The following is a 12,075-nucleotide window of genomic DNA, read 5'->3' as shown; positions in this document are numbered from 1 at the left end:
ATTTCATTGTTTTAATTTGCATTTCTTTTTTTCACTAGTGAAGTTGAAAAGTTTTTATGTTTATGATAACAATAATTCTGCTGCACTGATATTTTTCTCATTTTATTTTATTGTATCATTTTAACTTTTATTTATTTATTTATTCTTGAGGACAGAGTTTCTGTTTGTCGCCCAGGCTGAAGTGCAGAGGCACAATCCCAGCTCATTGCAACTTCCACTTCCTGGGTTCAAGCGATTCTACTGCCTCAGTCTCCCGAGTAGCTGAGATTACAGGTGCGCGCCCCCATGCCCAACTAATTGTTTTCATATTTTTAGTAGACCCAGGGTTTCACCATGTTGGTCAGGCTGGTCTCGAACTCCTGACCTCAAGTGATCTGCTCGCCTTGGCCTCCCAAAGTGCTGAGATTACAGGCATGAGCACCTGCACTCAGTCCTTAACTTTTATTTTAAATTCAGGGGTACATGTGCAGGATGTGCAGGTTTGTTACATAGGTAAATGAGTGTCACGGGGGCCCGTTGTACAGATTGTTTAATCATCCAGGTGTTAAGCCTAGTATCCATTCATTATTTTTGCTGATTCTCTCCCACCTCCTTTTCTCATTTTATGGATTAGAAAACTAAAGACTGGAGAAACAATTTCTCCAGGACCCCACAGCCGGTAAGTGATTGAGTTAGGATTTTAGTCTTAAGTCCATGACTGCAGAACCAGTTCTATACTACCTAGCTATGTTGCCTTGATTTGGTTTTCTTTTTTCTTTCTTTTTTTTTTTTTTTTTTTTTTGAGACGGAGTCTGGCTCTGTCGCCCAGGCTGGAGTGCAGTGGCCGGATCTCAGCTCACTGCAAGCCCCGCCCCCCGGGTTCATGCCATTCTCCTGCCTCAGCCTCCCGAGTAGCTGGGAGTACAGGCGCCCGCCACCTCGCCCGGCTAATTTTTTTTTTTTGTATTTTAGTAGAGACGGGGTTTCACCGTGTTAGCCAGGATGGTCTCGACTCGATCTCCTGAACTCGTGATCCGCCCGTCTCGGCCTCCCAAAGTGCTGGGATTACAGGCTTGAGCCACCGCGCCCGGCCTGGTTTTCTTTTTTCTTTCTTTTTTTTTTTTAAACGGAGTCTCTCTCTGTCACCCACGCTGGAGAACAGTGGCGCGATCTCAGCTCACTCCAACCTCCACCTCCCGGGTTCAAGTAATTCTCCTGCCTCAGCCCCCTGAGTAGCTGGGATTACAGGCATGTACCACCACACCCGGCTGATTTTTGTATTTTAGTAGAGATCGGTTTTCACCATGTTGGCCAGCCTGGTCTCAAATTCCTGACCTCAAAGGATCCACCCGGCCACCGCACTTGGCCGATTTTGATTTTCTGATTTGGGCTCAAAGTCCAGAATTGCAGTGGCTTTGCTTATAGAATCTTTTTTTTCTTTTATTTTTTGTTTGAGACAGAGTCTCATTCTGTTGCCCAGGCTGGAGTGCGGTGGCATAATCTCGGCTCACAGCAAACTCTGCCTCCCAGGGTCAAGCGATTCTCCTGCCTCAGTCTCCCGGGTAGCTGGGATTACAAGCGTCTGCCACCACGCCCCACTAAGTTTTGTATTTTTAGTAGAGATATGGTTTCACCATGTTGGTCAGGCTGGTCTTGAACTCCTGACCTCAGGAGTTCACGTCGGCCTCCCAAAGTGCTGGGATTACACGCGTGAGCCACCGCACCTGGCCTGCTTATAGAATCTTTAAAAACAATAAAATTCAATCCTGTGATTTCTTAGGTAAGCAAAGTGAGGCCCAAATAGGTTAGCCCTGTATGACATATCAGACCATTCCAATTCTTCACTTTGAAAAATTTCCATGTCTGAGTATATATCATAAAAGACTGAGTGAATTGCCTAAGATTACATTGTTTATTTATTTATTTATGAGCTGGAGTTTCACTCTTGTTGCCCAGGCTGGAGTACCATGGTGCGATCTCAGCTCGCTGCAACCTCTGCCTCCTGGGTTCAAGCGATTATCCTGCCTCAGCCTCCTGAGTAGCTGGGATTACAAGCATGTGCCACCACTCCAGGCTAATTTTGTATTTTTAGTCGAGACGGAGTTTCAGTATATTGGTCAGGCTGGTGTCAAACTCCTGACCTCAGGTGATCTGCCCACCTCAGCCTCCCAAAGTGCTGGGATTACAGGTGTGAGCCACCGCGCCTGGCCTACGATTACATCATAATTGGAGATGCTGTGCTTAACTCAGATCCCCTGACTGATTTGGTGCTTTTTCTGCTAGGCAACTGCACATTCTCTATTACTTCTTTTTTCCTCCATGATCAAACTACCTCTCTCCCTACTTTTTTTTTTCTTTTTCTTTTTCTCTTAGCTGTGCTCCGATGAACCTTTTTTTTTTCCCTTTAGGAACTGGGTCTTGCTATAGTACCCAGGTTGGCGTCGCACTCCTGAGCTCAAGGGATCCTCCCACCTCAGGCTTCCAAGCGGCTGGGACTACAGGCACAAGCCACTGCACCTGATCAACCTCCTCTTTAATTAATAATAATGACGATAATAATAATAGCTAACTTTTATTGAGTGCTTTCCATTCGGCAGACATTGTCCTGAGTGTCATATATACATTATTTTATGAGTTGCCCTCAGCACCTTAACAAAGAATGTTTTATTCCCACTTTACACTTGAGTGGCTTGCTCATGGTCACATAACTAATCAGTGGTGGAACCAGAATTTGAACCAGTTAGTCTGATTTCTGACCTTAAGTCAGGAAAATCAAATAAAGAAAACCCAAATGCAACCTACTCTTATTGTTGAAAAAAGGTTAAGATTGTAGATTAATTTAAAAGTGTTAGATAAGATACAAATAGGAGATAAGAGAAGTGGGACCTGGGAGTGGTGGCACATGCCTGTAGTTCTAGTTACTTGGAGGCCAAGGCAGAAGATTCCCTTGATCCAGTAATTCAAGGCCAGCCTGGGCAACATAGTGAGACACTCCCTAAACCTAGTCTCTAACTCTAAAAAAAAAAGGAATGAGGAAAACCTCACTATATAAAAGAGTGAGACCTCTAGAAATAGCAACCAATTAATTCCTTAATTTATTTTTTGCACAGATATTTATTGAATGTCTACTACCTGCCGGACACTTTCCTCACCAGTGGAGATACTTTGGGGGAAAAAGACACACTGAAGATACTTAGGCAAAGAGACGCAGTTCTGATCCTCAAGGCATGAGTTGTCTGAAAGGGAGGGAGGCACACTGTAAAATGCACTGCAAAAACTGTAATGGAGGGCAGGGCGCGGTGGCTCACACCTATAATCCCAGCACTTTGGGAGGCCGAGGTGGGCGGATCACCTGAGGTCGGGAGTTTGAGACCAGCCTGACCAACATGGAGAAACCCCATCTCTACTAAAAATACAAAATTAGGCGGGCATGGTGGCACATGCCTGTAATCCCAGTTACTAGGGAGGCTGAGGCAGGAGAATCGCTTGAACCTGGGAGGCGGAGGTTGTGGTGAGCTGAGATAGCGCCACTGCACTCCAGCTTGAGCGACAAAAGCGAAACTCCATCTCAAAAAAACAAACAAACAAAAAACTGTAATGGATGCCCAAGTATGGCTGAGTGGGAGAAAGAAGTATCTCAATCTATTTTGGTGAGTCGAAATTGTGGAAGTAGAGGTGACCTTTGCACTTGGTCTGTGTAAAGGCTCTGAGAAGAAATCAGCTCACAGAACTACAAATAGGTCAATATAATTAGAGCCTCCACACTAAGGATGGTGGGTGGTGAGAAATAAGGCTGGTGGCTGGGTGTGGTGGCTCATGCCTATAATCCCAGCACTTTGGGAGACCGAGGTGGGAAGACTGCTTGAGGCCAGGAGTTCAAGACCAGTCTGGACAACATGGCAAGGCCCCATCTCTATAAAAAATAAAACAATTAGCTGGGAGTGGTGCCCTACGCCTGTAGTCTCAACTACTCCAGAGCCTAAGGTGGGATGATTTCTTGAGCCCAGGGAGTCGAGACTTGCAGTGAGCCAAGATCAGGCCACTGCACTCCAGCTTGGGCGACAGAACAAGACCCTGTTTCGAAAATAAATAAATACATAAATAAAAATAAAATAAAATCATGAAATCTACTTGGGTATTTGTCTAATACAGGGGTGTCCAATCTTTTGGCTTCCCTGGGTCACACTGGAAGAAGAGGAATTGTCTTGGGCCACACGTGAAATATACTAACACTAATGATGTTAGCTAACACTAATGATAGCTGATGAACTAAAAAAAAAAAATCACAAGAAAGATTCATAATGTTTTACAAAAGTTTATGACTTTGTGTGAGGCTGCATTCAAAGCCATCATGTGCCTCATGCGACCCTCTGCATTGGTCTGTGCAGATGATGAATTATAAGTCTATGAATTATTCACTGCTCTGTTCCTAGCACCTATCTCAGCACCTTGCACATAATAGATGCTTAGTAACTGTTTGTTAAATGAATAAATGCATGTCTCCTTTTCACTCTGTCTACTGCCGACAACCTCACATTGTTGTAGAGTTTATGTCCATGCATTGGTAATCTTTATTCTGTGAACTTTTTCCTGGAATAGTAGAGCAAGAGAAGAGAAAAAAAAAATTCCGTCTTCACATCCAATGGCCTTTGAGGAGCTGGGAAGAGAGCAATTCACACTTGATTATCTTACATCAGATAAATTAGCAGCCCCTGAATTGTTGGGCAGTCTGGCAGTGGAGCTCTCCCCAGCCTGATAGCCACTCTAGAGGCCATGCTTCGATTCTTGCCAGATTTGGCTTTCAGCTTCCTGTTAACTCTGGCTTTTGGCCAGGCAGTCCAATTTCAAGAATATGTCTTTCTCCAATTTATGGGCTTAGATAAGGCGCCTTCACCCCAGAAGTTCCAACCTGTGCCTTATATCCTGAAGAAAATTTTCCAGGATCGCGAGGCAGCAGCGACCACTGGGGTCTCCCGAGACTTATGCTACGTAAAGGAGCTGGGCGTCCGTGGGAATGTACTTCGCTTTCTCCCAGACCAAGGTAAGGAAATAGGAGTGTTATCCAGAAAAACATCTGGAACTGGGTGGTGTGAAGAAAGGACAATAGGAAATGGCAATTACTAATGTGGCCTTGTGCTGGTATTTTTCATATTTTATCTCATTTAATTCCAGCCCACGATCCTGAGAGGAAGTTAGATATTCTTATCAAGTTTCTAACAGTAAGGAAATGAGGCTCAGACAGTAGGTAACCTGTAATCTATTCAAGACCATACAGCTAGTGTGTGAGAAAAAAGTCAGAATTTGAAACAGGTTTTTGTTTTTTGAATCAACTGCTTTGTGCTTCAGTTGAGATGAAAGAGGTGAAGGAGGAATCGGAGCTCAGTGTCCTACTCTTCAGCCCATATATACACATCCTGCCATCTTCTGTGTGGCAAGCAGGGTATAAAAATTTTGAGGTTGGTTTGCCCAGGACTCCTGCTTCCCTTATTTGCACCTCCTGGCTACTCTTGTTGGGTGGCAGAGGTTATTCTAGATTTGTGAATAGAGAGTAATAATATATACAGTTGTCATATCCTTTTTTAAAAGGATCCCAGGGAGTGGCATCCAACACTTTCCCAAACTGACCACCCACCAAATAACTTAGGTCTTCCATTAACAGTAGATCCTCCAACTCCATTCCTGCCCCTTGTTCTCCCCACCCAATTCTTATTCAAAGTCTGAAATGGGTGTTGAGAATCTGCATGTCTATACAACCTCCCGGGTGTTTCAGATGCAGAATTTAGAGCCTGGGTTAGTTTTACAGCAACTGGAGAGGAGATTTGAATATTTATTTGTCCAAGAAGCACTTATTGGATACCTATGGTGAGCAGGAACTGTGTATGGCCTTGAGAATACAAGATAAATTTTGCTTTTTTTTTTTTTTGAGAGTCTCCCTCTGTCTTCCAGGCTGGAGTAGAGTGGCACGATCTCAGCTCACTGCAACCTCCGCTTCCTGGCTTCAAATGATTCTTCTGCCTCAGCTTCCCAAGTGGCTGGGATTACAGACATGTGCCACCACACCCAGCTAAATTTTTAGTAGAGACAGGGTTTCACTATATGTTGGCCAAGCTGGTCTCGAACTCCTGACTTCAGGTGATCTGCCTGCCTCAGCCTCCCAAAGTGCTGGGATTACAGGTGTGAGCCATTGCACCCAGCCCAGAATTACCTTTTTAAAATGCATATTGAGTCATACTGCTCCTCCACGTAAAATTCTCGTCTGCAGAATTCTGCAGGAATTGACCCACCGTGCCCTGCCTGTTCTGACGCTGCTGCTTACTTCCCCAGTCTCACCTTTTACAACCTCTGCTTGCACACTCAACTCTAAGCTCATAGTCTATTCCTCCTAGAGCATGCATTCTTGGCTCATCTTCAAACGTGCTGTATCCAGGCTACCTGAAGTACTCCCTCAGAATTTGCCTGGTCAAGTACTTCAGGCTTTTCTTCTTCTTCCTCTTCCTCTCTTTTTTTTTCCCCTTGAGACAGGTCTTGCTGTGTTACCCAGGCTGGAGTGCAGTGGCACAATCTCAGCTCACTGCAGCCTCCACCTCCTGGGCTCAAGTGATCTTCCCACCTCAGTTTACCGAGTAGAGTAGTTGAGACTACAGGCTACAGGTGCGCACAACCACGCCAGGCTGATTTTTGTATTTTTTTTTTTTTTATAGCGATGAGGTCTCGCCGTGAGGCTGGTCTCTAACTTCTGAGCTCAGGCAATGGCCTGCCTTGACCTCCCGAAGTGCTGGGATTACAGGCATGAGCCACCTTGCCCAGCCAAATTTTGTTACGTTTTGAATGATGCTTGAGAATGAAGAGGCATGGTGGTGGGGCGCCTAAGAGTGTTTGGGTTTGAGTTGCAATTTCTCCCCAAGCTGAATGACTTTAGAAAATACCTATTTAAGGCTGGGCGCGGTGGCTCACACCTGTAATCCCAGCACTTTGGGAGGCTGAGGCAGGCAGATCATGAGGCCAGGAGTTTGAGACCAGCCTAGCCAACATGGTAAGCTCTCCCGCCCGCCACCCCCACCCCTGTCTCCACTAAACATACAAAAAAAAAATTAGCCAGGTGTGGTGGCGAGCACCTGTAATTCCAGCTGAGGCAGGAAAATCCATTGAACACCCAGGAGGCGGAGGTTGCAGTGAGCCAAGATCGCACAACTGCACTCCAGCCTAGGTGACAGAGCAAGGCTCCGTCTCAGGGGGAAAAAAAAAACAGAAAATACCTACTTAAGCGTGAAGTCATCCTACCAAACAAAATGATGGCGTTAGGCCAAATAAGTTATTTGTGGTAAGGGAAAAATTGAAGATGCAAAAAATAAAATAGTAAAAGTATACTTATTGGGTCTTTTCCTAGAGGAATAGGTAAAATTTGAAAATTCAGGCAGGAAAGTTAGCTTAGAAAACGGAGAGCACACTTGTAACTTCAGAAGAAGGGCATCCATGGACAAAAATCAAAGAATCACATTGTACTTCAATATGAGGAGAGGCTGGAGCAGTGGCTCATGACTGTAATCTCAGCACTTTGAGAGGTGGGAGGATCCTGTGACCTCAGGAGAGCAACATAGGGAGACCCTATCTCTACAAAAACTTAAAAAAAAAATTGGCTGGGCGTGGTGGCTCACGCCTGTAATCCCAGCACTTTGGGAAGCCAAGGTGGGCAGATCACCTGAGGTCAGGAGTTTGAGACCAGCCTGGCCAACATGGTGAAACCCCGTCTCTACTAAAAATGCAATTAGCCGGACATGGTGTGCTCCTATAATCCCAGCTACTCCAGAGGGTGATGCAGGAGAATTGCTTGAACCCGAGAGGCTGAGGTTGCCATGAACTGAGATTAAGCCACTGCACTCTAGCCTGGGTGACAAAGCAAGACTCCGTCTCGGAAAAAAAAAAGTAAAGCCAATCTGAATGATTGGACTTTGGCCAACAACACCTGACAGTCTAGGTTACTCTTTTTTTTTTTTTTTTTTTTTTTTTTAATTGAGATGGAGTTTTGCTCTTGTTGCCCAGGCTGGAGTACACTCGTGTGATATCAGCTCACCACAACCTCTGCCTCCCAAATTCAAGTGATTCTCCTGCCTCAGCCTCCCGAGTAGCTGGGATTACAGGCATGTGCCACCATGCCTGGCTAATTTTTTTGTATTTTTAGTAGAGATAGGGTTTCTCCATGTTGGTCAGTCTGGTCTCCTGACCTCAGGTTATCTGCCCGTCTGGGCCTCCCAAAGTGCTGGGATTACAGGTGTGAGCCACCACGCCTGGCCCAGTCTATTGATTTTTTCTCAGAATAATGGTTTAAGTGCCTGAAGTAAAATATTTAGGATTTCAAAAGAAACCAATTAAGTATTGAAATACAGTTTTAAAATATTTTTTAAACAAATGTATATATAGTAATATATATAATGCTTTATCAATGTAATACATAACAAGATCTAGGGAGGTGACTATACGTATAGCTACCATAAATTTCAGTATAGTGTTAGCATAAGTGTTTTTTTTTTTTCTTTTCCTTTCTTTCTTTATTTTTTGTAGAGATGGAGTCTCACTATGTTGCCCAGGATGGTCTCAAACTCCTAGCCTCAAGCAAATTTCCCATCTCAGCCTCCCAGTGTGCTGGGATTACAGGCATAAGCCACTTGCCTGGCCTCCATAAATGTTTTCAGTTATTTGCAACAACTAAATGTATGAACACACCTATGATTATTAGTGATAACAATGTCATAGGCCCTGATGATATTACTGGGATTTGTTGCCTATATTCATAATGAAGGAAATGCTAAATTTCCTTTAGTTTAGTGGAAATAATGATGTAATTATTTTTCCCATCTAAGTTTGTGCACCCTCTACATTTCATCCAGGAATCTCTGGGAACCTGTGGATGTGAAGATAAGAACCTCTGGCTTTCAGGAATAGAGAAACAAACCCTACCACATAATAGGGCTTGGGCTCTTCCCTGCCCTTATATTGTATATGTGGATATCTGACATTTATATCATATAGGTGGATATGAACTAAAAGGTATTATTATGACTCTGACATGTCTCTTTTCCCATCTAGGTTTCTTTCTTTACCCAAAGAAATTTTCCCAAGCTTCCTCCTGCCTGCAAAAGCTGCTCTACTTTAACCTGTCTGCCATCAAAGAAAGAGAACAGTTGACACTGGCCCAGCTGGGCCTGGACTTGGGGCCCAATTCTTACTATAACCTGGGACCAGAGCTGGAACTGGCTCTGTTCCTGGTTCAAGAGCCTCATGTGTGGGGCCAGACCACCCCTAAGCCAGGTAAAATGTTTGTGTTGCGGTCAGTCCCATGGCCACAAGGTGCTGTTCACTTCAACCTGCTGGATGTAGCTAAGGATTGGAATGACAACCCCCAGAAAAACTTTGGGTTATTCCTGGAGATACTGGTCAAAGAAGACAGAGACTCTGGGGTGAATTTTCAGCCTGAGGACTCCTGTGCCAGACTGAGACGCTCCCTTCATGCTTCCCTGCTGGTGGTGGCCCTTAACCCTGATGAGTGCCCCCCTTCTCGGAAAAGGAGAGCAGCCATCCCTGTCCCCAAGGTTTCTTGTAAGAACCTCTGCCACCGTCACCAGCTGTTCATTAACTTCCAGGACCTGGGTTGGCACAAGTGGATCATTGCCCCCAAGGGGTTCATGGCAAATTACTGCCACGGAGAGTGTCCCTTCTCACTGACCATCTCTCTCAACAGCTCCAATTATGCTTTCATGCAAGCCCTGATGCATGCAGTTGACCCAGAGATCCCCCAGGCTGTGTGTGTCCCCACCAAGCTGTCTCCCATTTCCATGCTCTACCAGGACAATAATGACAATGTCATTCTACGACATTATGAAGACATGGTAGTCGATGAATGTGGGTGTGGGTAGGATGGCAGAAATGGGAATAGAAGGAGTGTTCTTAGGATAAATCTTCTAATAAAACTACCTATCTGGTTTATGACCACTTAGACCGGAAATGTCAATATATCTGTGTTTATAATTTGTCTTCCTGAAAAACCCAGCATAATTAATGATGCCCATACTTGCATGTGCGTGCACACAGACACACACACACATACACACACACACACACACACACTGGAGCCCTAATAATCATGGTTAATTTCTGTTCTAACATACTCATTATGCATATGACAGTATGGACACTGGCATTTACTGATGGCCAATTATGGGCAGGCATTATCCTATGTGTTACTTTACAAACATTTCACTGTTGTTTGAGGGAAGCATTGTTGTTTATGCTTTATAGACAAAGAAGCTGAGGTTTAGAGAAGCTAACAAATTTTCCTAAGGTCAGCAGCTATCCCTGGCTCTCCCTGGCAGATCTGATATGCTAATAGTGTTACATTAAAAAATTTTTAGACTGGGCGCGGTGGCTCATGCCTGTAATCCCAGCACTTTGAGAGGCTGAGGCAGGCGGATCATGAGGGCAGGAGATCGAGACCATCTTGGCCAACATGGTGAAACCCCGTTTCTACCAAAATACAAAAAATTAGCCGGGTGTGGTGGTGCTTGCCTGTAGTCCCAGCTACTTGGGAGGCAGAGGCAGGGGAATCGCTTGAACCCTGGAGACAGGTTGCAGTGAGCTGAGATCGTGCCAGTGCACTCCAGCCTGGCTACAGAGCAAGACTCCATCTCAAAATAATAATAATAATAATAATTTTTTTAAAGGAAGCCTCGGCCTCCCAAAGTGCTGGGATTGCAGGTGAAAGCCACTGCGCCCAGCCCTAGTTAGACCAGCGCCTTCTGGTCTTTTATTGATGTTCCATTTGATTCCTATAGTGCAGATCACATTGTACATACAATTTTATTTTATTTTATTTTATTTTATTTTATTTTATTTTATTTTGAGGGCTGGGCACGATGGCTCATGCTGTAATCCCAGCACTTTGGGAGGCTGAGGTGGGCAGATCACCTGAGGTCGGGAGATCGAGACCATCCTGGCTAACTTGGTGAAACCCTGTCTCTACTAAAAATACAAAAAATTAGCTGGGTGTGGTGGCACATGCCTATAACCTCAGCTACTTGGGAGGCTGAGGCAGGAGAATCACTTGAACCTGGGAGGTAGAGGTTGTGGTGAGCTGAGATCGTGCCATTGCACTCCAGCCTGGGCAACAAGAGTGAAACTCTGTCTCAAAAAAAAAGAAAAGAAAAATTTTGAGACAGGGTTTCACTTTGTCACCCAGGCTGGTGTGTAGCGGCACCATCTCAGCTGTCTGCAGCCTCTACCCACTGGGTTCAGTCGATTATCCTGCCTCAGCCTCCCGAGTAGCTGGCATTATAGGCACAGGCCACCATGCCCAGCTAAGTTTTTTGTTTGTTTGAGATGGAGTTTTGCTCACATTATTCTATTTCTCTACTAGAATCTTCATGTTCGTCAGACCAGTCTACAATAGGCAGAGTATGCACCCTGTAGGCCAAGTTATTGGCTGTAATTTGGGCAGATTGGGGCAAGATAGGACTCTTTATTCCAAAATTTAAGTAAATTAAGCATGTGTGTACAGCACAGCTATTTCAGAACATTTTAAGACTCATGATTTTGGCCGGGCGCAGTGGCTCAAGCCTGTAATCCCAGCACTTTGGGAGGCCGAGACGGGCGGATCACGAGGTCAGGAGATCGAGACCATCCTGGCTAACACGGTGAAACCCCGTCTCTACTAAAAAGTACAAAAAACTAGCCGGGCGAGGTGGCGGGCGCCTGTAGTTACAGCTACTCGGGAGGCTGAGGCAGGAGAATGGCGTGAACCCGGGAGGCGGAGCTTGCAGTGAGCCGAGATCCAGCCACTGCACTCCAGCCTGGGTGACAGAGCAAGACTCCGTCTCAAAAAAAAAAAAAAAAAAAAAAAAAAAACTCATGATTTTATTTAATGGCAGTAATTTTTACCATCAATTTAACTTATTTCTATTCAATTTCACATTTACTGAATGCCTTTGTTGGGGGAAAGAGATTTCTTTCTCGAGTAGTTACAGCTACTCGGGAGGCTGAGGCAGGAGAATGGGGTAAAAACCCGGGAGGCAGAGCTTGCAGTGAGCTGAGATCCGGCCACTGCAC

At 44.9% G+C, this 12,075-nt stretch overlaps 1 protein-coding gene across 1 annotated transcript; it reads left to right on the top strand.

The window, feature by feature from the left end:
- The first annotated feature begins 4,687 nt into the window (after positions 1-4,687).
- Positions 4,688-9,975, top strand: GDF3 (growth differentiation factor 3). The gene is made up of 2 exons (XM_050749549.1): positions 4,688-5,020; positions 9,064-9,975. The coding sequence occupies exons 1-2, from the start codon at positions 4,753-4,755 to the stop codon at positions 9,888-9,890; spliced, it is 1,095 nt and encodes a 364-aa protein (XP_050605506.1). The 5' UTR covers positions 4,688-4,752; the 3' UTR covers positions 9,891-9,975.
- The last annotated feature ends 2,100 nt before the right edge of the window (positions 9,976-12,075 follow it).

This window comes from Macaca thibetana, chromosome 11, assembly GCF_024542745.1.
Source record: "Macaca thibetana thibetana isolate TM-01 chromosome 11, ASM2454274v1, whole genome shotgun sequence".
Lineage (NCBI taxonomy): Eukaryota > Metazoa > Chordata > Mammalia > Primates > Cercopithecidae > Macaca > Macaca thibetana.
The sequence above is the reverse complement of the archived record's forward strand: the minus strand, read 5'-3'. Positions and strand labels throughout refer to the sequence as shown.

Coding starts and splice junctions, on each gene's coding strand:
- GDF3 (XM_050749549.1), top strand. CDS start 4,753: ATGCTTCGATTCTTGCCAGATTTGGCTTTCAGCTTCCTGTTAACTCTG. Junction 5,021..9,063: donor TCGCTTTCTCCCAGACCAAG/GTAAGGAAATAG, acceptor TTTCCCATCTAG/GTTTCTTTCTTTACCCAAAG.